Below are 25,013 nucleotides of genomic sequence, written 5' to 3'. Positions count from 1 at the left end.
GAGCTAAAAGCGTGTTGCACTGGATTGTATTGGCAGTGTAATGGGCTGAGTTACAGCACAGCTGACACTGAGGATTTAACAGCTTCCTTTCAGCCTGCATAAGCATGCAGTTTCATCAAGTGCCAGACGCCTGAAGCAGCAATGGTACCAACAGCAGCAGAGCTGAAGCCCCATCACTCTTTGTGGAGGAGGCTTTGCTGGTGCTCTGTGGTAGCAGCAACCAGTGCTTGTGAAAGACATTTCTAAAGAGGCAAGAAGGAGATCTGAGGCCAAAGTTTCTCAGGAAGAGCCAAAACAAGAGGAACTGCATAAAGGAAAATCCAAGTTCTCCTAGCCCATTGTTTTCTGAATTTTGAGCCTGTTTTTCATAGTGGCCTCGGTGTTCTATCTTGAAATGACTGCTTGTGGGAGAGGAAGAGGATTTTGTTAGGTATTTCTGGGACAGTTCAGGTTTATCTCTGACACTTGGGCTGAACTATATTTTTTATATATCTGATATCCTTTACAATTTTTTCCATAGTTTTTGCTTACTGACAAATTTCCTTCTTCTGTAGTGGAATCACAGGCTTTAAATAAAATTTGAGCTCATTGACCCAGAAGAATTTTCTGATACATCAGGAAAGACCAAGTTGTATCTTACCTCCACAGAGGCAGGTGCTTTCTTTCACTCCAAGGTTCCCCACTTGCCTCAAAATTGTTACCATCCAGCCTGCAGTATGTTGCACAAGAAATGTGATAAATGGATGAGCATAACCAAATATGTTTGGCTCATGGGAGACAAGAATTTGGGGTTTATACTTGAATTGTGCACAGTTAAATATCCATTAGGGAAGACTATTACAGACACCCACAAGGCCATAATGGCAGTTTCTGCTTGCTGAGGCTCCAGAAGGAGTGCAATGGATGAGGGAATTAGGTTTATTCAGATTTCTCTCTTAAGACTTATGATGTGCATTTTCAGGGTCTTTCTCCTTTTTTCTTCTGACATCCACAAAGCTATTTAGTTGTCACCTGTCAGGACTGTAATCAGTGCTTTCATTTCCAGCTGCTGCAGAGGTGAGAGACTCATTGCTCATCAGCATTTTATGTTCTGCAGGATATCCCTAATGCAAAGACGTGTAACTTGGGACCGTGGCGGGTGCTCGGCAACTCCACAGAGGAACCTGGCTCCAGTTCCATCCCTCATGCTCACCGTGGGGCACATGTCGCACCAGGACATCCACCTCCACCTGCAGCTGCTCCATCGCGCAGCCTCTCCAGCAGCTCTCCCGGCCGCGCTCCCATCACCCTGTGCGCAGGAGTTTGGTTGTGTTGCTATGACGACGCTGCCAAGGCGGCCGGCAGCACCCAGCCGAGCGCAGGTTAGTGTCTGTGGGGTGGTTCTTGGGAGAGCGTGGGCTAAACTTGAGAGTGTTTTGCAGACTGAGCACAGGAGTTTTCCCCATGGTCTCCACCTTTCATTGGGGAGAAGCAGCAAAAGGAGCATCCTGCGAGTAGATGCTGCCATGGGGACAAAGAGAGGCTGGGGATGACACGGCTGTGCTGGAAGGTCCTATCAAAAGAGACCCTGGTGCGAGGCAGTGCTATGGGGCAGGGATAAATACAAGGGGTGAACTCACTCAGAGCATCCTTGGGTCTGGGTGATGGTCAGTTGGATGCTACTGTGCAGGCAGAGCCAGTGTAGGGATTACACAACGGGATGTGGTGTGGTGACAGCCAGGGTGCTGCCAAGGACAGCCATCAGCCTCTTCTCTGCAGCCAGGTGGATTTTTAACCTTGCCCTTCATTAACTGAAGATATAAGATTGAAAACAAAAAGTATAGTTTGAAGCAAATTGCATTGCTCTCCACTTCTGTGGAGAAGCAGGAAGGCCATGCAGACTAAAGCTTCTTTTCATTAAATACCTGACAAAAGTCCAAGGTGAGAGCATAGAGCAGTGTCTGGAGACTCTGAGACTCCAAAGACCTCATGCCCCAGCACAGCAGCCACTAACACGCATGGGAGCAGCAGCCTCTAGCCGTCAGCTCTAAGAGCTGCAGCTGCTGTTGCCAGACTCTGCACCACCTGCCTCTTGCTGCCAGCCTCCTCCTGCACTTGTAGTAGGTGGCTGTGGGTAGCTAAAAACATAAATACCAACTACAAGAACGGTTACACAAACCTGGCATTGCTGTCATAAATTTGGAGGAGTCTCAGCAAACACAGATAGCTCCCACCAGCCTCTGTTAATGCTGAGTGATTTGTACCTCAGAGAGCATGGTGAGCAGATGGTGGGGTGCTGGGGCTGGCCCTGAATTTGAGAATCCTCCCTGGGTTTTTTAATCCTAAGCTTTGAGCTAAAGAAGTGGTCAGATAGCAGTAATGGAGTGGTGAAGCACCCATCTGACTGGGGCAGTGGGGAGACAACCCTTTACAGCCATGAGCTGTTTGGAGGTCATGGCCAATGTCAGGGTGGGTGCATGTGTCTGTAGCTCAGCTCTTCTGCTCCCAAAGCACAGGAAGAATAGATGTGAGTTGGCAACACACAGCTTTGTGTCTTGCAAAAACCCAGGCCTTGGCAAATGGTGGCAAGATTCCACACTTTGGGGGCTGTGGCACCCAAAGGTGAGGGAGAAACTTAGCAGCTGTGGTCTATTCTGTTTGCATTGTAGAAGAACCATCTCCTGTGGTGGGCTGTGACTCCATCATACTGAGGAACAGATCTTGCCCTGAGCATCCCCAGACCAGGTAGGTGGTATGAACAGGGGACTTCAGCTGCAAAAACATCCTCTGCACTCACAGACTACTCCATCCCTAGAACATTTGCTCTGTGGGTTGGTAAAATGGTGATCTTCACCTTCTCTCCTCGACGTCAGTGGAGGAGGCACCTGCATTCAACAGCTGAAGGGGGAGCAACCAGCTGAGAACCCACTCTCCAGCTCCTTTCCTCCCACCACAGCCTGGCAGGAACCTCCCCAGGTCTGAGCTCGCAGTGCAGTGCCCAGACAGGTCCCCCAGCCCTGCCTGAACTTCCCAGGACCTCCACGATTAAGGAGCCATGTTGGACGTCCTACGTTTTGGGGAGGAAGGCTTCTCACGGACGCAGTACTTCTTTTTTGAGCAACGATACCCCTCCAAAAAGCTGATGAATAACCATTTCCCACAGCTATGTGGAGAATTGAGGATGAATCCTCCAGCTTTTAGTCCCTAACAAGGATCCCAAGCACGTTCCTTATCCTCCTCCATGCTTTCCCCCACTCCAGCTTCCCAGCACCCGCAGTACGGCAGGAACGGGAGCTCTGCCCTGCTGTTCGGAGATGCTGCAAAACTACTCCATATGGCTCGGTCCAGCAGATCACGACAGAAGAGGGAGCCCAGGAGACGATATCAGAGAGTATCCCACCCTGCCGGGCTCCAGCCAAGCTCTGGGCGTTAACAGTATTCACAGAAACTTGTTTTGACGTTTCTACAGCCACCTTTGGGCGTTCGTTTATGGTTTACAAGAGTAGCCTCCTATAAACCTACTCTCGCCTCCTAGCCCATGCCAGCATTCCCGCTGTGCCGAACAGCTGTTCTACCAGCGATGCTCGGAGATCGCCACTGTGCCACTTCCTGCCATTGTCCTCTCTGTATTGATGGGTCAAAACATCGTCTCCCTCCTCTAATCCTTTCTCTCCAGCCCTCTGACACTCGAATTATTCCCCCCCACACACACCCTGTACCTGTCATCCTCTGTCTGCTGTTCATGCTTTAAAACCAACATCGCCTCCTCGAGGGTTTGCTTGACTGACTACTTGTCCTGGCCTGGGTGAGCTTGCAGCCTCCTGAGAGATAGAATCGTTGTGATTTGGACCTGTTTTAACCAGACACCTTTAGGAACTGGTGGTTTTAGCAGTAAAGGAGCCTAAGTTATGCTGCTTCTGGGTGTATGAAGTGTCCCAGTTGCTGGTGCACCCCAAACACGCTAGCTGACTCTCTCACCACTCTGTCTTCTGAATATTTTCCAATATCCTGAGATATTTCCTAGAAAACAAGCAATTCTCTAATTTGCTTGAACAGCTGCTCCTGCCTTGCACAGAGCTGCTGGTGGAGTGACCTGGGAAGGAGCCCAGCAGGGTTTTGGCTGCACTGAAAAGGGACTGCCTTTCCCTGTGCTGCCCAGGACCTCTGCGAGGCACAGAGACTGATGCCCACCACAGACACGACCTGCTGACATTTCCTGAACGGCCAGGCTTTTCTGGGAGCCTGTTCTTAGGTAGTGCAAGTTTGGACTTCTGTGGTTTTAGATACCTTCTATTTATTATATCTCTGTTTTACCCTTCTGAAACCAGCCATCAATTCTCTGTTGCTTATTAAAACACAGCTCACAAATCGACTGTTCTGCCAGTACCTGCCTTAGTAATTTCTCTCTAATTTATTGCTGACAATCGTTTGTTTTCCTCTGCAGCTGGGAACAATATGCCCATTGTAAAATACCCCAGGGCTACAGAGCCTCTTTGGCATGAATGGGACAGGAAAGCACAGAAATGTGGATTAAGACACAGGGTCTATGCTGTAAATGGGGATCAGTATACTGGAGAATGGCTGGACAATTTGAAACATGGTAAGAGATCATTCTGAGAAAAAGTACCAATTTAGCTGTCTTTACAAAAGTCCCTAGGAGCAGGGAGCAGTCAGCAACTTCTGTGTGCATTCATTCGTGTATGACCATATAGACAGATATATGTCCTTGTTATATATAATGCAAAAATGTGCTCAAACATTTCTGACAGGTAATTTTGAGGAGCTTTTACATGCTGTCAAGAGCAGTTATCTGAAATGTTTGTGTTACAGATGCTTCAAATCCCCTGCAAACACAGCAAACTGCAGTCAGATCCACTCATCAGGATGTGTCCTGACTGCACAGGCACTGCATTTCCCTCAGCCCCTGTGACTTGGCTTCGGGAATGTTCTTTCATTCTCGAGCTGTGGCAGGTGCTGAGGGGGACAGAGCAGGGGAAGGAGACCCTGCCCAAGCCCTGAGCAGCCAGAGCAGGACAGGCTTGTTTACAATCAGTAAACTCAGTTTTGGAAAGATTTAAGTGCATTCAAGCAAAGACCACACAGGAAGCACCTGATCAAGATTAACAATGCATCCGATTTAGGAAGCTGAACTGAATCCCAGACATAAACCTGCCTCCGTGCAGGGAGTGTCACCTCGCCTGGGTTGGAGCCCTGAAAACCCTTCTGCTAGCAGCACTGATGGTCTCCCTGTAATTCTTTTTGTTTATTAAACAGGTAAAGGCACCCAGTTGTGGAAGTGCTCCGGAGCTATTTATAGTGGTGACTGGAAGTTTGGAAAGCGAGATGGTTATGGCTCGTACAGCGTTCTTGACCCTGTCACCAAGGAATACAAGAAGGTGTACACAGGCTGGTGGAAAAACGACCGAAAATGTGTAAGTGACGTCCTGCCCCTGCTGGCAGTGAGAAAACCTGCCCCAAAACACAGCGAACAGTTGGGTGACACGTGCTAAAAGATCACATGAAATACTGATTTTTCCACAATGGAGCTGAATTGCAGGGGTTAGGGGAAACAAATAGATGGAACAAGAAAATGAAAGCAAGAGCAGAAGCTCTGGCATGTGAGTCCCCTGCACTCCCCAACCTGCTCTTGGTGTTACTTCATGTCAGATGCTGCAGGAGCTGCACCATGTCCCACAGCTGGCTATAGGGAAACAGCAGTGTGATGATTCTGGGCCGAACTTACAGGAACAGATATTTCTCCAGTCTTAGGATCATTTAAAATCTAGATTGGAACCTCCAGGAAGCTTCAGCAATAAAACCCCATCATTCTGGCTGAAAACTCCATCACCCACTGTCTCCTCACTGCAGCCTGACCTATCCCACCCATCCACTGGTGACTGGGCTACAGTCCTGACCTCCCACCAGCTGCTGCAGAGAAGTGATCACTGACTAGACTCACCTGCAGTTCTGCCAAGCAGGATGAGAAGTGTCTTAATCCTCCCCAGTTGTCCTTTTCATCCCTCTCATCCTTGAAGCAGTTGGAGGAACCTGTGTTGTAAGCAGTGCAGGAAAATGTAGCTTCTGGGAGTTTTACAGCATACTAGACAAACAACATCAGTTCTTCTGGAAATTAAGTCTGTCACATAAATCACTGGGTTTTCTAAAGGGAACATAAAGAGGAAGTCATCTGGTGCAAATGACTGCAGTTTTATGTGAAATCTTATGCAATCCTTGTAGGAACCTTTTCTGATCTGCCAGTGAAAACTTTGTCCTTGCCATTGTGTCTGCTCTTAAATTAATAGGCTCTTGTGCTCCTAATTGGCATGTGGCTCTGTGTCTCCAATCTCTTGGAGGGAGCTTCCCCTCCCTCTCTTAGAGGATGTATTTTGGGTAATTGAGCCTCGGTGAAAGGTTTATAATGACATCTAAATGTCACTGGAGTGGTTTTGTTCTTCTACAAAAGCCTCCCCTTTACATCCATGCAGTTTAATAAAAGTAATGCTCATAAAAATCAGTTATTTCCAGAACTGATTTTACTTTTTGTCCAGAGAAAACTTGATGGTTTATGCATTAAGTTGCAAAACTCATTAATAATATGCAAATATTTATTACTGATATCACTTCTCAGTGTAGGAGGTACCTCTGGACTTCTCTTAGTGGTAAAGAAACACCTCCTGGGGTCCCTGACCCTAGTAGTCTACATTCAGAAGTTTACCAACCAAATCACCAGTGGCATCAAACTTGAAGAGGAAAAGCAAAAAGCAGAGACATTTCAGCATGTGAGCTCTCTTGTGCTGCCAGGGTGATGCCTACTGTCTCAGGGATCCTGGCATGGTGCTCCATGTGGCATTGTTACCTGCACCCATCAGTCTCACTGAAGGTAGCCTTCAGGACTACCTTTAGTTTCTTGAGGAGATGGAAGGAAGCAAGGGAAAAGCTGTTTAGAACATTACCTCTTTGATGGCTAGCATCACTTAGAGACCTTCAGTCTGACCCATGGCAGGGGAAGATACCCAGCCCGGACACACTGGGCTATAGGAGGCATCATAAGGGTTGAAAGGCATAAAATCCCCACATGCTGTTTTTAATGCTGCCTATCCTCAGGCAGGTTTATATTCTAGTAAACCTCATTTTAAACTAAATATCAGCTGCAATTATGGCAGCAATAACACACTCATATAAAACTGAGGGTTTTTTTTGTGGGAATAAAATATTTTTCTTGGGTTTTTTTTGTTTTGTTTTGGGTTGGGTTCTTTTGTGGCAAACACATCACAGCCTCTCATTTCCTTCAACACAAGAACAGCCACCTAGCTGGGCTGCCAGAACTGTAAGAGTAGTAATCAGTACGGTGCATCCAGAAAATAATGTCTCCAAATCCAACACCGTCTTTTTTTACTGCAGAGGCTCCTAACCATCCAGTTCTGTGTTCGCCTGCAGGGCTACGGGACGACTCTCTACGCCCGTGGGGAGCGTTACGAGGGAGAGTGGAGCGAGGGACTGCGCAGCGGCTGGGGACGGATGTACTACCGGGATGGCTCCATCTACGAGGGACAGTGGCTGCAGGACCAGCCCGACGGGCAGGGGATGCTGCGGTTGCGTAAGTACCAGCCAGTCCCCTACACTGCCTCTGCCTGACCCCTGCAAGGTGTTTGGTCCAGGTGCTTCTGCTGTCCAGATTTCTGAATGCTCGATCACATCTCATGGGGCAGACTTGGGTCAGGGTTGAGGCTGATGCCCTGCCGTTGTCTCTCCTCTCCTTGCTTGGGGCTGGAGGCAGCACAAGCTGTCCAAGTGTCAGTGTTGTGCTGCTCAAGGCCACACGCATGAAAGCTTGTTTTTGCAGTGATTTACATGTAAATGATGGGGATGGTTAGGGTTGGAGATAATAAACTGTTGGGTCAGAGAAGAGCAAATCTCGTTTCAAGCCAGGCACTTTGCCAGACACACTTTCAAACTGCTGCATACCGAAGAGGAGTCCAATTTCCAACACAGGAAAAGACAGACAAGTTTCCTTGTTGTGTTCACTCGAACCCCTCGCTTGCTTCCGACGCTGGCTCACGGTGAGTGAACACAGGGGTTTCAGTAGTACACAAGCCTTTCCCAGAAATAACACCAAATGCATCATGGCTTGGGAGTGTTGAGGGCAATCTCAGCATAAAAATAGAAACATGGATTTTCCCCCCTTAATTTGCCTAGAGTTTAACACATTTTCCCCTGAAGCCAAGATTCCCATTCCTTCGCAGTACAAGGACCATTTGAAGAAATATTATCTCCATATTATTATTCCTCTATTCTAGGTTTTTTGGTTTGGGTTTTTTTTTTTTGCCTGAAAGTGATCTCAAGGCTAGTAATTAGCTAAGCAAAGCAGCCAGAAGGAATGGGCATGACCTTCACTGCACATCACACACATGGCTGCGCTCTCTCTGCTGACTGTAAAGTCACTTTGGACCGATGGCTCATCCAGATGAAATCAGCATCCACTTCCAGGGGTAACTCCTTCCACTGATTCTCTTCTCTGATGTCAAAGCCACCCTTGGTGTTGTGTACTGACAGCTCCTGCGGGCTGAGCCATGGCTGCTGCACCGTTTCAGAGCCCACTTGCCTCCAGCATCGCCTGCAACCGATCGCGAGCTGGATTCCTTTTGGTTAAAATTAGCCAGGGCAATTATTTCATACCCACAAGCTTAATGTATTCGGTTCAGTTGCTGGAAGTGTGCCCACGTGCCGGCAGCTTTGCGATGGTGAAAGAAAAGGAGTGCTTCAGTGGAGGTCACGATGAGCTGCAGCTCAAGATTAAATTGCTTGTAGTGGCAGCGTGCCCGGTGAGGGTGAGCTTGGCTGGGAGCTCTGCACGGATTCGCCACCCAGAGACTGCTGAATGGCTTCTAAACCAGAGCATTACATGTCTGCAGAGATCTGTGGTGTGCAGCACAGCCTTTGAGATGCTGTGGGAGGAGAGCATATGGGAGCATCTGCACGTCACAGTGCAGCCGGGGCATTTGATGGCCCCTCTATCAGAGCCAGGTCTGGGATTTTGGTGTTTTCCGAGCTCTTGGTGGATGGGGAGCACAAGCTGAGCTGCTCCCACCAGCAGACAAAGCAGGTCAGTGTTACAGGTGAGAACACCACCAGATGCAAGCTGAAGATCACCACCACCACCATGACTCCAGCCTGTAAAACAGCCTCTACCTGAAAAGCCTGGCAGTGACACTCCCCAGAAGCATTTTTTGATTTTCTCCCTTCCCTTGCAGCATTCTGGCAGTCCCCAGCTCCCTCTACAGTACCTAGCTTTTTGGCTACCTTTGCTGTAAGGAATGGCAAGATCTTCTGAGACCTGAAGATAGTTCCACTAAGTAACTTGGTCAGCAACAGAGACCTCTCCTAGAGAGAGCAGGGTGTCCTAGATGTATCCCAGGCTCAATCACCATGGGTAAGATGTCCCTTCTCAGCCAGCATCCCTGGATGAAGCTGCTTTCTTCTTCTCACAGCTTTTCTTTCTGTGTTGGTGATGGATGGATTCCTGGAGAGCAGCACAGAGCTCAAAAAAACCTCTCTTGACTTGCAGAAAAACACCAAGAGATGCAGTACAGCTGGAAAAACAGTCTGAGCTGTTCAAACATTCACAGCAATTCTTGCCCTGTAATTCATTCAGGGAAAACACAACTACAAAGTATTATTTGAAATCAAGATTATTTTGACTGGACAGTGATCAGTGCTGCTGTTCCTTGCCCAGACAAGCAAACCTCTTCAAGCCAGAGATCCTGCATGATTTGCTGCAGTGACAAATCCAAAACTTGTATTCTATAATTTTTTATGCTGTGAAGAGTGACTAAGCCACTAGTTTTACCCCAGGCTCACTTCACATTCCAACAGAAAATTAACATCACCACAAGAACAAAACAGGTGAACACAGTTCTTGTGCCATGTGGGAAACATGGACTTCTCTTGCAGCTTCTCCCCCTGCTGCACAGCAAACATCACCACAAAAGCAGAATGACACTATGCTTCAGCCCCCTTGAAGTTACTAAGAGGGGCCAAAGAGATTATTTCCTGTTCTGGGAGTTTTCTCTGTTGATTGGTTTTGTTTGTAGCCACTTAATGAAATGGTGCAAATTTCATGGTCTGTCCATTTCATTTACTTGCAGCAAATGAAAATCGGTATGAAGGAGTCTGGAAAGATGGAAAGAAGCATGGCCGTGGGAAATTCTTCTACTTGGATAAGGGACAGCTACTTGAAGGTATCTGGGCAGCAGGTATACCAAAGTGTGGAATTCTGATTGACTTTGGCAGAGATGAGGCTCCTGCTCCTACTCAGTTTCCAATCCCAAAGGTAATAATTGCTGGGACATTTGGTTTTGCTAGTGATGTTTGCATCAGCACTGGGGGCAGCTCTCCAGGTATCACTTCACTCTCTAAGAGATTACTTCCATGGCGTTCCCAGCTCATGGGGTGTGTGCTCAGAACCTTTTGGCTATCAGTGTCCTAAACAGCTCCGTAGAGACAAATGGCCCTTCCGGCCTCAGATGGAGCCTTCTAATCACCCACATCTGAAAAAACGCACCAAAACTGCTTAGAGACCTGAAGCAGCACAAAGGAAACAGGGACAATAGAGGCAGAGACAATAGAGGGATTTGCGTCAAAACCAGGTGCTTTCAGCAAGCCACACTACTGGAGCTGACCATACCCCACCAAAAGCCCAGCAGCTGCAGTGCTTACATCGGCTATTTGCTTCACCTTGAGGCAAAAGCTTATCCATGTCCAGCAGCCCCATGGGTAGAAGGGTGTGTGTAAATTCCCACCTTACCCCAAGGTAAGCAGATGGACGTCTGAGGGTCTATATCCTTAGATGAGACATTAGGAAGAAATTCTTCCTCCTGAGGGTGGTGAGGCACTTGATCAGGTTGCTAGAGAACTTACGGAGGTTCCAACCCTGCAAGTGTTCAAAGTCAGGCTGGATGGCTCCTTGAGCAACCTGGTCCAGTAGGAGTTGTCCCTGCCAATGGCAGGGGGTTTGAAACTAAACATTCCAATGTTTTAAGGTCCCTCCCAACCAAAACTGTTCTGTGATGAGTTTATGATCCTCCACTCCCTTTTCCCCTTAAGACTGACACAAGCTGTAGAGGAAGATCCAGTCCTTATTCCCCTCCCAAAGACTCAGTGGTATGCACAATGATGCACATGGCCACACTGGGCCATCAGCCTGGCAGCTGCTGGATCCTCACACATCACTTTAGTGCAGGAATTGGAGGATGGGAGAGCCTGTTTCCAGCTCTGTGTCCTCAGACAGGGAATGGGAAGCAGTGGAGAACAGAGGTGACTCCAAGTGAGACAGCTGGCCATGGTCTATGTGTTTCCAAGGGACAGTTAGTGCAGTATAGAGGTGGGGAAGGTCCTTTTTTGCCTAGAGCTGAGTAGAACTATGCTGGATAACCACAGTGTGCTGCGTTACTCTGGCAACAGGTCGTTCTCTTCTCCCAGGCAACCAGCAACAGAACAAGGGGACACAGTCTCAAGTTGTGCCAGGGGAGGTATAGGCTGGATGTTAGGAAAAAATTCTTGCCAGAGAGAGTGATTTGCATTGGAATGGGCTGCCCAGGGAGGTGGTGGAGTCACCATCCCTGGAGGTGTTCAAAAAGACTGGATGGGGTACTTAGTGGCATGGTCTAGTTGATTGGATAGAGCTGGGTGATAGGTTGGACTGAATGATCTTGGAGGTCTCTTCCAACCTGGCTGATCCTGATAGCAGGGCCCCTTGGCAGGAGAGGCTGCCTACCCTCCTTTGCTCCAGGGAAAATCTGATGTAAGTGGCACTGGGCACACACAGCCTACCAGAACTGACAGCTGCAACATCTTTGCTTCCCTTATTCTTTCAAATCTGGTTACTGTAGTAAGAGCTCTCTGAGCAGACATTTTGACAAGCCAGTTAATCCTGGATTAGGCACACCCACAGCAGTGCAGAATCGGAAGCACCAAATACTCACCAGGAAGAAAAAACAGCCTCTAGTTTGCAGAGTGAAAGGAGCACCACTTCCAGAGCTGAAAATATTTACCTCATCAGGTCCGTCAGAGGTCAAGAACAGCCTCAACAAGCCAGCCTAGCAGACTGGGGGGGAATTGCCCCCAGGCAGCATGTTCATGCTTGGCTGTGTATTTAACTCCCTAAAGACCAAGTTATGACCCAAATTTTTTCTGCTCTATGAGCAAGAAGAAAGCATCAGCTTTTACTGCTGTTATTGCACTTTCCAGAGGAAGAGGTTTACTCATCTCAGAATATGAAGGAAGTAACAGACAAAAGAGCAAAAAGTGACTTCAGATTTCTATTTCCTTTGTGTGGTGACCTTTTGTCACCAACAGCTGTTAGAGAAAGGTAGATGATGGGTGAGCATTAGAAGTTGCCAAAGCTAGAGATGGACTAAGCAGACAGCTTTCAGCAAGAGCCTGATGGTGAGGATCTGAGCTTTGGCACAGAAGCACCACTGTGTGCCTTCACCAGCATGCAAAAGGAGCAAACAGTGGGGAAGCACAGGACAGAAAACGTCTGGAAACTGGAAAGCAGTTGTCACATGCTTTGAAAGAATTGTTTGTAGATGATAGGGCTGCATCAAGGCAGAATTTGAACGTAATTGCAGAGACAGGGGAAGGCACAACACAGTGCACTGGGGACATTTGATGTTTGAATTATTGAAGGAAGCCAAGGCTTCAGAAAGCACAATGAGAAATAGACAGGACACCTTCTGCCTGAGAGAACACCACGCACACGAGCCCCCCAGAAAGCAACAAGGACATAAAGCAGGTCAGAATGAGATGGCAAGTTCCTGACAGGGCTTGGGCACTCCCTTCTCAAGAACCTACACCCTGCTTGAGTGTGGGTTACACACCTCCCGGCTTCTGCTTTCACATCACCTTTGGGTGACTGCAATTACCTTCTGAAACTACTGTTGAGGCACAGCTGGCTGCAAATCAGAGACAGTTTAGCCCAAGAATGTCTTTTGTTAGAGGAAACTCAGACCACTCCACACAGAACTGGTTTTAGGAGATGAAATGATGTTCAAAACTAATAAAAGTAGGGAAGTGTAGTGATGCTTCTAAACCAGCAACTGAAAGGCTGCAGCAGAAATTCAAGTCCTGATGCACAGGAGATTCTCTACCAATGCTGGAGTAAATTGAGATCTAGAAAACCTTAAGCTTCTTCAATTACACTGTTGACTGGTTTGCCTTCTTCTTATTTAGGTGGAACTAGCTGATCCAGATGGTGTTTTAGCAGAGGCCCAGGCGATGTTTGATGACAGACCTAATTAATAACTGGATATTGAAGAAAAAAAATATGCAAGATAAGAACACAATCTTGGGTTACTTACTGAGTCTCAGATCCACACTGTGGCTGCTCATCCATGCTTCACTCTGCAGGTGGCTTTGCTCAGGGGCCTCCTCCAACCCCCCATTATTTTGAAAAAGGAAAAAAAATAAGGGAAAGCCACAAGCAGTAACATGCTGATAGGCAGTGACTTTGCCCAGCAAATCTGTCCCACTCCTCCTATGAAGAAATCACACTCCTGTTGAGTCCAAAGTCTCTCTCAAGAGCAGCAGGGTTGTATCGTGCAATAGCAAAGCTCTAGAGAAGTCAGATTGTCCCCTCCCCCTCCTCTAACTTAGCCCAATGCATACCAAGACAGCTTCTGAAGTTATAACAGATCATGTTTCAATTAATATTTTATTTCCCTGGTCTGTGCATTTCCTGTAACATGATGCTGGTTCTCCCTAACCCTCAGGAACACAGAGCTCCAGATCTCACCCCAGCTGTATTCCTTGGCCAGCCCATGTGCCCCAGCCCAGTACCGGTGAAAAACAGACTGTTGGCCAGTGGGTCATTAGTTCATTTGGTCCCTTGACTCCTGATGTTTTCTAGCTGGCAGATAACCTACTTCTCTATTTAAACACTGCGAGAGATAACAATACAACATGCTCAGTCCCATGACTTAAGCAGTGCTGACAGGAGAAAAGCACATCAGCCTCCACATTCTTTATACCTGTGTGAACAGGAACCTTTATCTTCATGACTGAAATGAGCAACTGAAGACATTTTGGAGATACTTAGGAACACACAGATTGGATTAGCACAACACAGCTGAAGAGATGAGAGACAGGAACAATAAGCATACTGTAAACCTCTAGGTAACAAAAAATCAGCAACAATTGAGTATATTTTATTAAAGTAGTTTGTATCTAAATAATATACAGTATCCAAGGTTTAAAATGCTTGAGGTAAATACAGAATACCATTAGTATAAATAAGGGATAAAAAAAACCAACATCTTAAGTGCACTCTTCATGTTTTGATTGTCTGGTTACTGCCCCACCACACAGTTAGGAGACTGTGCCCGGGGTGTAACTTTCATGAACATTTCCACAGGTGGAAAATAAGGGAAATAGACTCAGTATCATGGCTTAAAGTGCAGAAGATAGCCAGAAAGCAGCCATAGTAACAGTGCCATTAGCTCAGAACCTACCAGCTTGAGGAAGTTAAAAACAGATTGTCCCACTAGCTTCTAATTCTGTATTTCTGAAACAAAACAAAAAAAGCCTCCCACACTCCTCTGTCACTTTGAAAGATCCACAAAAGAGAAATTCAGTTACTGATCCAGGACAGCAAGTCACTTCACAAAACAAACATAGAAAAGAGATTTTCTGGACTTTCATTCAAATTAACTTTTCTGGACAGAAGCACCACAGCACCCTTTCAACCATTTGCTCCTGTACGAACACTGAGTCAGGTTTTCATCCTTTACTAGGGGTTTTTACATTTTTCTAACCAAGTCAGGACATTTATTCCAGCAAAGGATGGGGAAAAAAAAAAAAAAAAAAACAACAAACCATTTTGTGCCTACTACCAAGGTTTTGTGTTTTGGAATGCTGCTTCATAAATGCCTTTAACACTCTCCTTCCAAACACCTGTGGGACTGGAGTCACAATTCTCACCATCAGCAGATTTACATCAGCAACAGAATATATTTGAAGCATAACATAATGGCAGAACAACAGAAAATCCAGTTTGGCCTCTCTGCAGGCTAGAAGGACTTGTGAAAACAGCAAGTGCAAAGCTGCTTTCTGCCTGTGAACCAAGAATGCTGCTGAGGAAAAAAAATGCTAAAAGCAAGAGCCCAGCAGGTTTATTTGTTGTTTTTTAACAGTTATTTTTCAGAAGACAAACACCACAAGTAACCTTGTCAACACTTTCCACTGCAGCGGTACTGACATGAGAAGTCAGTCCCATTGGCTTCCTGAGGCTGCGTCAGTAGTAAACACACTCTGCCACCCTAACTCTAACTACAGACACATCCTGCAGTTTGTAGATATGTCACCAAATGCACGACTGGTAAGAGTTAGAAGGCACCTCTGGATATCATCTAGTCCAACCCTCCTGCTAAAGCAGAGTTACACCCAGAGCAAGCTGCTCAGGATCACAATGTCCAGGCACCTTTGAAATCTCTCCAGGAGACTCCACAAACTGTCTCTGGCAGCCTGCTCCAGGGCTTCAGCACCTGTTGGAGCAACCTGAGATGGAAGCTGGGTGCGAGACCACGCTCAGTCCAGGCTCAGTCAGGTACAGCTCCTCTGTATTGTCATGTTCACACCTCTCATTTCAAAATCCCAGGTTTCTATCCCACAGAGTGACAGAAAAATACAAAGGTTAAGTTTTGCTCCATTAGACCTGAAACCTCTCTCACTTTATGTTCCAAAAAACAGCTTGTACCCATTAAAGCCCAAAGCTGCTCCAGAGAGCCACATTCCAAAAAAATCCACTTCTAGACACAGCAATTTACTGAAACAGCCCAGGACAACTGCTACAACCATTCCTGACAAGCCCTTGATCTGAAAGACCACATAGGAAGTTTTGCTTAAAGTAGAAATAACCCAACACAGTAGCCTCACTGTCAGAAACAAGCGTTGGAAAGTAAGCAGCAATATTCATTACAAATAACCTACTTCCATAAATAAATATACAGAGAAAAGTAGTCTTCCAGATCCTTTGGGAACAAAAAATAACAAGTTATAAAACACAACACTTCAGCAAAGAGAAGACTTTTTCTAAACAAGGAAGACCAAGGCAGAGTGAATTACTTGGGAATCCAGCATAGAGAAAGCACCTTTGGCTGCTGGCATCTCAGGATTTATTAAAAAGACATTTTTCAATATAAAAGTATAAAAGAATTACTACTTTGGCTTGGAGAAAACCAGCAGTGATTCCGATTTTCAAGCAGAAACCATTATCCAGTGATAATTTCCATCTAGTTCCTTCTTTTCAAGAAAAGATCCCTAAATGGAAAACAGGCAAATCTACCTCTCTAGATATGTGCTGGCTTGTGAGAACTCTAAACAAGTTATTGCTTTCATTTTCTTCCAAGGAAGAGTAGAGCAGAGTTTCATTACTACTCATGTGGCCACACCACATCACAGTAAGACTAGTCAAGGGTGTTTAGTGAGTGATAAAATGTTTAACTGCCACGGGAAAAGGCGCTGGAGAAATGAGTGCAGTAATAATTACTTGGCAGGAAACCATCCTGGGGAAGTGGTGGGAAGCCTGCGCTTGAACCATCTGTCAGCCCTTCTAGAGAGCAGCACTAGCACTGAAACCAAGTGCTAATTGCTGCGCATCCCAAGTAATTTGTATCATGCCATGCAATATGGATCAGACAAACAGCATCTTCTAGTAAATGCCAACATCAAATAAATAGAGAGGGGAAAAATGCTCCTTTATCCATCCCTAGCAGATACCCAAATTTTACAGTGTTATTTTCCTTGCATTTAGACAGCCCCCACTCAGCATGAACAAGGAACAATCTAGACAGTGCTCAGATAGAGAGGGGAAAAATGCTCCTTTATCCATCCCTAGCAGATACCCAAATTTTACAGTGTTATTTTCCTTGCATTTAGACAGCCCCCACTCAGCATGAACAAGGAGCAATCTAGACAGTGCTCAGAGAGGAGGGACGCAGTGCAGTGCCAGCATAGCCCACCATCCACTCCTGAAGTCAGATAGCCAAGCTTAGGAAAGGAGCAACACTTTTTCCCCCTCTCTGAAGAGTCAGAACAATATTTAAAACAGTAATCAACTGCTTGACCAGTTCATCCACAGGGTAAGCAACATAACAAGGCAGAAGCAGAACAATGGGTTTATTTTCTCTACATGTTTAGGGAAAGTGGGTGACAGCTGAGGAGATAGTATCACCTCTGTGATCCAGCTGGTCCTGGAGTCGTGCAAATTCAGCAAGTTCATTCAGTTCCTGGAATTGCCTGTCTGTTTTGTGGCTCACCAGAGACCTGTAGAAGTGGACTGCAAACACAATGAAAATCAGTCCAAAGGGAACCATAATGGATGTTGATGCAATAGCTGCTGCCTGTCCTGATGTGATGGTAGAACTGTTGCTCTGGAGCAGATTATCAGTTTTCTTCTTTAAAGGAAGAAACTTCACCCAACACAGTAGCACCACCTCTGCAAGAAAGAGCAAAGTCCCAATGACAGTAGAAAATGCCCAGGCAAGCTCAATGTGCCGATGCATACGCTCGTGAGGAGATTCCTTTACAGAGTTGAGGTTATGCACATTGCTAACAGCCTCTATGTTTGGAAGAATGCAGGTACTTATCATCAGGGCAAACAGGTGAACTGCAACAAGGACAGTAGTACAGGCACTGAAGGCAATCAAGAGGCCTTGAGGGTAGTCATGTTCTGCATCTAGCTGAACTTCTACCATAGCCACCTGAAAAAGAAAGAAGGGAGAGATGAAATAATTGACACTGCATACTACAGTTAAAATCATGTTTCAGGAAGGTCATCTGAGCCAAAATAACCACTCTGCATTTCAATTGCCCTTAATCTGCACCCTTTTCATTAGGTACAAATTCAGGTCTGAGCCATCAAGCAAAGGCCACACTTTTTCATACTTCCTGTTCTGTTGTAGAGCAAACCATCAGTATGCACAAAAGCTCTTTGCAGCAGAACCACCTTGCCACCTCCTGTTCATTCCAACAAAACAGCTGAACTTTCTTAAAGCAACACATTTCTTCTTCCCTGTGTTACACCACAGAGGCAGCTTTCAACCTTTCATTACAGATTATAATTTTTGGTGGTACTTTCTCCTTGGATATTTCTTTTAAAAGTCCCCAAGTGCAGTGCTCTCTCATAAAGATGCTCCAAGGCCCAGCCCTCTACTACCATATGTAGGCTGCATCCTTTTATAAACTTAGACCTCCAAAAGCATGCCTGTGCTTAAGGAGCAGTAATTAACATGAAATACCAGCACTAGCAGACTCATAAACACAGCTCAAGTATTTTTGATCAAGAAAATTAACTAAAATGCCTTTTAACACAGTGGATTTGTGCATATGTACTTAATAAGTGACATTAATTGCAGCAGCTCTTGAAAAAGAATCTTTGCTGATAAATTTTCCTTTCAGACAAAGCACAGATCCAAAGAGGGGATCATGCAATAGTATCTCTATGTTTAGTGCTCTTTCTCAAAGGATCTATTTAAACAGATTACATTTAAAATTGAAAGCAAACAAACCAGCCACCTAGCAGCAATCTTACATATACCCATATGTACATACACCATAAAGAAGAAGCAGAGGCTACCACTCAGCACAGTTCAGACTGACCCACACCTGCACCTTGGCTGCCCACTCTTCATCCTTCACTGAAGTGACTCAATTTGCTCACCCATCAGCAGCTAACCTGGCTAAAAGGTGGTGATCTGCTATTTTAGCAAACTGAGCTGCTGCTGCAATGCTTCCGATGAACAACAGCTGGCACAGGCCTGTGTAACTGAGGAGGAAGCAGTTGTACCACGACCTCAGACTCTTGGCAGCATTAAGCTATGCCTGGGTCTTCTGGAACATAGCAGCTACTGCCCTCAAAAAGACTATTAAATCAGTTTGTACAACACAGCCCCTGAAACAAATCAACTCTTTCAAGTCCCATCAGTACAGTTTTAGTCCATCACCACATGCATTATTAATGGTTTGGACAGCACTTGGCATAGAGATTACATTTAAAACACCCCAAGTCTCATCAAGCTGACAGCAAAATGCAGAGACACACAGAAACTAGAACCCAAAGACAGCTGCAAAGCCAGTAAGAATATCCAAACCTTTGCCCTTGACACACCTAATCTGGGATCTCATCTTCTTATAGTCCCAGAACCAGCATATTCCAGGCCACCAGAACTCTCCACCACTAACACATCAAATATTAAGCCAACCAAGGGTTTTGCTTAGACATGTTTCAACAGGCCATTTGTCATTATTTTAATTCCTTTATTGAAAGCTTCTGTTGTCACAAGCTATCATCACCCAGCCAACTAGCAAAGTGTTTCCAAGCATTACAAGAAACTCAAGAAATGTTATCAATACCTATACAATGCTGGCTTGAAGATTTAAAAACACCATTTCTCAACCATGGGAAACTCCATATTTGAAAGGCTGAATATTTGGTCATTGGGTGTCTCCCCTGCAAGACTGCTTTGAGCAATGCACTCATGAGACATTGGCTGCCTGTGTTTTTTCACAGGACAACTGCAATTCTTCACAACTGTGGATTCATTTTCATACTTATCAAAACTAAAGAGCTTCAACAGATGAAGACTGTATTTTAAGAATGGATGAATTTAATTCACCAAGTATTGAAGACACTTTATATTTCCATGAATCACTGTCTCCATGTAATAATGATATCAAGCATCTGATTTTCAACTGCAGTCAGACTCTCAATTTCAACATATCAGCTACCCTAAAGCTATTGTTCTCTTCCCACTTCAACACAGCATCAAGAAGAAATCCTTTCTTCCTCCTCTAAGCCTAGCTAATCTAAATGTACCTGTTTCTGTTTTGGCTGTAATTATATGCACGATCAAAACAAAATCTTGCAAGGAATCAGCTTATTTCAAGCAGCATTCAGATACTCAGATAGCTCCGTGCCTGGGTAAGCAGACAGAATCAGAGGAACAAATGTTAAAAGATGGCCAGACCAAGAATCCAAGGTTTGCTGGGTGAAAAAAAAGTCATTTTAATTTTGCTGGGTGTTTCCCTGAAAGAGTGACTTCAGAAGTCACACCTGATGGGATAGCAGCTTCAACCTGAGCTCAGGCTACATAAGTGAGGCTTCGGCTTCTGTGGATGACACATACCTGCATTGCATAGGAAGCTTGTTGGGTAGGTAGGCTCCAAATCATCTCTCAGAAGAGCTTTCCAAAATCCAGCAAGGCCATGCCAGTTACTTAAGACTTGTCAGAATTTACTCCACGAGCAGGGTGTAACCTCCTTCAGCTCAAACCCTACCATGCAATTACTTACCCTAATTCCAAGTGCGCACTCTCTGTAGGAATAATTACAGGTAGCATCAACCTCACTTGAAAGATAGCCTAAGTACTAGTCTTCTAACATGTGCAAAACAAGCTGGCAGCCAAGTAACCACCACAAATTAGTTCCAATTTGGGATGCTAACAAGGTGGGAAAATAAGGCAGCAGCAGGGCAGCCAGCCAACCCAACCCTGAAGCCTCACCTGCACACAGCTGCAGGAGGGAGGCCACGAAGCACCCAAGGGAAGGCAAACTCCCAAATGAGACTCCTAGAAAAGACGTGGGCATGCCACAGGGGTTAGAAACCTGGGTCATCTTCAGCATCTTCTCCCAACTCAGTCCCTCTCACCAATACTAAATACCAAGAGAGTCCAGCCTTTGGCCTGACACTTGAAGGCAAGTCATACTTGGCTATCCTGACAACAAGCAGTATGACCTCTCCATGGCTGGAACCAAAGAGAATAGTACTAACTGCATCTACTGCTGAGCTAGGAAAGATCCTACACCAAAGTGAGTAACAAAATACTAATGGTTTGAGGGAAAGCCTTGCAGTGCACCCACCCAGGAGACTAGAGCAGCTGGAAAATTGCTTCTATTGATGCTGGAGGGATTCTAGCATTGTAGGGTCAGTGTAAGAAAAACAATTATGCTAAAGCAAACTATCTGGATGGAGACATCCATGAGCAGAGAGGAAATTCACTGAGTTGTGGTTGTAACTGACATTGGCATTAGAAATGTACACAAAGCAGCAGCAGGGGAAGCAAACACCCCTCTTCCCCATTCAGGATAAAGACATACTTCAGAACTCACTTCAAATGGAGACTTTTGTGGAGGCTGTATGATGCAGAATGCCTGAAGGATTTCTAAGTCTAACGAAGTTGATGGAAAGTCTCTACTGGGGCATGACTACAACTCCCTGTATTCACACATGGCAAAGGCTTGACCCAGAAGTGGAAAGCCTGTTCATGTTTTCTGTCTCCTCAAGCTGTCAATGCAGCTAATTTGGGAAGCCTTTCACTATAAATCAGCAGAAAAACTGCCAACTCTTTTCAGTTGCCAGTCTCTGGTTCTTTACTGTCCAGGCCAAGCTTGAGCCAGGCACCAAAATGAAAAAAAAACCTCAATTTTTCATTATAAGGCCCCATGTCTGGTTTTGAACAGCGATGCAGATATCAGATGTTCTTCTCTGCTTTATCCTTGCTGCAATTTCAAAATGCATGCATCACAACTACTCTTGTGAGATTTGCAAACAGGGCCCAGTGAGCACATCTCATACAACCCAAATCCACCCAAAGCCTGAACTCACAGGTACAGGCCAATGGTGTTTTTCCTGTCTTCTCTGTGAAGTTTATACCACTGGTTCAGAAGACAGGTCCCTCAGGACCACAGAATCCAACACATGTTGCAGCACCTTCTCCTTCATCACTCTCAAAGCTTCTTTGAACATTGCTGTATGGTTTGTACCATGCTCCCTTGCAGCATAATCACAGAATAACGTAGGTTGGAAGACATCTCAAGAAGTCATCTGGTCTAATCCCTGGCTCAAAGAGCAGCTAACTTCAACTTTAGATCATCCTGCAAATATGACTGACAGATTTACTACAGCCCTTGACAAAGCTGTACATCTGAAATACAGCTTCTCGGCAAAATTAAAGGAACCTCAGGATGTCAGGAGGCATGACTGGAGTTTTCATATGCCTGATGACGGTGAGCATTAAGATGTATTCATAGAAAACTGAATTTGGGCACATCATCACATTAAGGCTTCTTACAGCCCCAGATTTCAGAGTCATGGCAGCCTAAATACTGCCAGAGTGCAAGAAATGTAGCAACTTACTGTCTAGAAGAACCTTCCAGTTTAATGTTTAATATCCTGAAATAAGCTCATTCCACTTATGTATAATGTGTTCAAGTCTTATTAGACCAGAGTGGTTTAAAAGAAGCTCCTGCTTTTAAATGACAATAAAAATCCTGCATGCTCTGAAGGTTTCTATCCATACAAGAGCACTTAGTGCCTGACAAACACTGACTCCACTGCTTTGCAGGAAGTGAGCTGTGACATACTTATAAACCAATTTCACTAAGAGTTACTGTAAAGAACCAGGCACATATGTACCTGCAAATGAAGCTCATATTGCTTCTGAAATGCAGGATAAGCAACTGTCCTAGATTGTCACTTGTTCATTTTTACCACAGCAGCAGGAAACAAATGAATGACTTGCTTCAAACTTTAATTCCCCAGCTGTATATGCTACTGTTGAGTTTACTTGGATTGATTTTAATGCTAGCATAATGCAAGCTTCAAATTCAATTTCTGTTTTAAGATAGGGGTTTCTGCAATAAGAAGTTTACAGGAAACAATCAGAAGAAAAACAAAAGGAAGAGCTGTGATAAAAGCCACTCTTGTAGCAGGTCATATTAGTAACTAAGACTTTCAACACAGGATGAAACATAACTGCTCTTTGTTATCATGTGTAACAGCAGCCAGAGTATCTGAACTTTCTGACTTAATCACAGGCATGCTCGTTAGAACCAGTAGCCATTGCTGTAAAGGAAATAAAATGCTTTATCTGAAGTAAATCAGTATTATTTATGAGCTATTTAAAGATTACTTCCTCTCCTCTTCCCCACAAAGATGACTTTGAGCTCTGGAATACAGCCTGGGCTGGAAGCTGTGCTGTAGCTGCTGTGCTATCTCTCACAGTATCAAACACCAGGGTTAATGCCACTGCCGAGTCACAACCGAGTTCAGTCTGCTATGGGAAGAGTTGCAGCTAATTCAAACTCCTCGCTGCTGATCACAGCGCTGAAGAGCACATGTTGCCACTTCTCCAAGACATTCAATTTCAGCTAAATGCCTCTGTGACCAGGGGTTGCAGCCAACAACTACTGATGGAACAGCTGTGGATTTGTGCTCTCTAGCTCACAGAACGCTGACCTGTCTAGAGCTCCAATCACAAGTGCTCCCATCTTGAGACCTGACAGACTTGTTACAAAAAACACAGAGCAAGAAAGCAACCTTAAGAAAAACTGCAAGATTTAAGTACAGACAATGTCATAAGGGCCCATTTAATGAACACTTTGAGAACACCTGGCTCAGTGTGTGTCTGCATTCTCACTACATTTACTGCTTATGAAGTTAGCTGCCTCAGCTACACAATCCCCTTTGCTTCTCCTGCCTCATTAAAGATCTGGGTCTGGAATTACCTTGTACTTTTGCAAGACTGTTCTCACCTCCTCTTCCACAGCCACAGTTAACACTCCTAAATCGAAACTGACCAGGAAAGGACAATTTCTACACAATCTAGCACATTAGCAATGGCTTAAAAGAAATCTGTGCTGATCAAAAATCGTGGCTGCATTTTGTAAAGGTTCAGTCACATGGCAAGAGGAGGATGTGAATCTCACCTGGAGATGCTGCAGTGCTACAACAACTTCACTTCCTGGATCAGCACACAGTAAGGAAAAATTGCATGTGGTGATCACTGAAGTATCTCAATCAACAACTACCTGTAAAAGTATTCTCTTACCTTCAATTGCTGCAGCTGGGACTGGACTTGAATACATCCAGTTAGCCAGGAAGTTACATGTACAAATCACTCCTCACAGCACATGCTAGTCCTAGAAGGGAAGGATGCCACTCACATAAAAGAAGTGGTTTCTCCAAGCTTTGAAGATCACATCACATCACAAGGCTAATTCAATAATAAAGTCCGCCTTCAGCACTGCTGCATGTCTATGTGTGGGACCACAGAGGAAAGTCAGGAATGAGACAGGTTTCATGACATCACTCGAAGTCGCTCCTCTGGCTGTCTCCTCAGCTCCTGAATCAGTTGGGCTCTGTTTTCCTGACAGTACTAATAACTCCCAGAAACACAGGCACAGAGCCAGACTTTCTCAGTGTCTGCACCATTCATGAAGAGTTATAAACAACTCATAGAAAGACTCTGTTCAAGCCAGAATCAGTCACAGGAAATTAAAAAAGTGAGAATAATGATCTTATTCCTGGTCTGATACAGCAAAGAATGTAAGCATTATTCATCCATTAATCTTAACTTGAATTATTATATGTTGCAGAATGGCAAAATGTTGATGTTTGCTAAAGCTAACACAGAAATACAAATATGTGAGATAATTTTATTTTGCTAGTGAACATGAAAAGACAATGCCCATATAGTTGGAGTAACTGCATCTTGAGGAGGTAATATACTACAGTGTTACTTACACTAAATCTGTTTTGTAAGCACAAGGTCAGATTAGACAGCACAGCAGGGAAAAGAAATAGCAGCTTGATGTCACCTTTACATGCTCCAAACTACAGCAGCCCCTCACAGCTGCTGCAAGGCAGAGATCGGCAAGAGCTCCAAGGGCACCATTCTCCCTTGCTCATCTGCAACTTTGAGACAGATGCTCAACGGAATAGCAAAATGTTGCTTTTATGACTGGAATAGAAAAAAACCCTAAACTTTTATATGGGGTAGGATTCTTCAGAGAATCAGGTTCTAACCTGTAACAACAATACAAAAGGGAAGTGGAGACAGAAAGCACAAAACTGGGACTGTAATGTTCTCCTGCAGGTTATAAAATAAGACTGTTTCATGTTATCCTACCAGGGATCCAGTTAAATGCAGCCAAAAAGATGTCTAGAGAGACCATTTTAGTATTTACAACCACAGCATAAC

At 45.1% G+C, this 25,013-nt stretch overlaps 2 protein-coding genes across 5 annotated transcripts in view; one reads left to right on the top strand and one right to left on the bottom strand.

The window, feature by feature from the left end:
- Positions 1 to 1,125: 1,125 nt before the first annotated feature.
- MORN3 (MORN repeat containing 3) lies at positions 1,126 to 14,210 on the top strand. Of its 3 annotated transcripts, none has more exons than XM_064168677.1 (7): positions 1,126 to 1,361; positions 2,649 to 2,724; positions 4,424 to 4,579; positions 5,254 to 5,411; positions 7,417 to 7,576; positions 10,125 to 10,232; positions 13,210 to 14,210. In XM_064168677.1, the coding sequence occupies exons 3-7, from the start codon at positions 4,435 to 4,437 to the stop codon at positions 13,221 to 13,223; spliced, it is 585 nt and encodes a 194-aa protein (XP_064024747.1). In that variant the 5' UTR covers positions 1,126 to 1,361; positions 2,649 to 2,724; positions 4,424 to 4,434; the 3' UTR covers positions 13,224 to 14,210. The 3 variants fall into 3 exon arrangements, with proteins under 3 accessions (XP_064024747.1, XP_064024745.1, XP_064024746.1); XM_064168675.1 differs by having other exon boundaries at positions 1,127 to 1,361; positions 10,125 to 10,309; XM_064168676.1 differs by lacking the exon at positions 1,126 to 1,361 and adding an exon at positions 1,480 to 1,570 and having other exon boundaries at positions 10,125 to 10,309.
- LOC135188900 (calcium release-activated calcium channel protein 1) overlaps positions 14,163 to 25,013 on the bottom strand; it is a 22,885-nt gene continuing 12,034 nt past the window's right edge. For both annotated transcript variants that reach the window (XM_064168673.1, XM_064168674.1), the window contains exon 2: positions 14,163 to 17,735. In XM_064168673.1, coding sequence (XP_064024743.1) covers positions 17,169 to 17,735 — 567 coding nt within the window. In that variant the 3' untranslated portion in view covers positions 14,163 to 17,168. The remainder of the gene's footprint in view (positions 17,736 to 25,013) is intronic.

This window comes from Pogoniulus pusillus, chromosome 30, assembly GCF_015220805.1.
Source record: "Pogoniulus pusillus isolate bPogPus1 chromosome 30, bPogPus1.pri, whole genome shotgun sequence".
NCBI lineage: Eukaryota > Metazoa > Chordata > Aves > Piciformes > Lybiidae > Pogoniulus > Pogoniulus pusillus.
The sequence above is the reverse complement of the archived record's forward strand: the minus strand, read 5'-3'. Positions and strand labels throughout refer to the sequence as shown.

What these genes read in the sequence shown, in the direction of transcription:
- MORN3 (XM_064168675.1), top strand. Translation starts at nt 4,435, where the DNA reads ATGCCCATTGTAAAATACCCCAGGGCTACAGAGCCTCTTTGGCATGAA. An exon ending in GCAGGGGATGCTGCGGTTGC is followed by an intron (nt 7,577 to 10,124) that starts GTAAGTACCAGC and finishes ATTTACTTGCAG; the next exon opens with CAAATGAAAATCGGTATGAA. An exon ending in CTCAGTTTCCAATCCCAAAG is followed by an intron (nt 10,310 to 13,209) that starts GTAATAATTGCT and finishes CTTCTTATTTAG; the next exon opens with GTGGAACTAGCTGATCCAGA.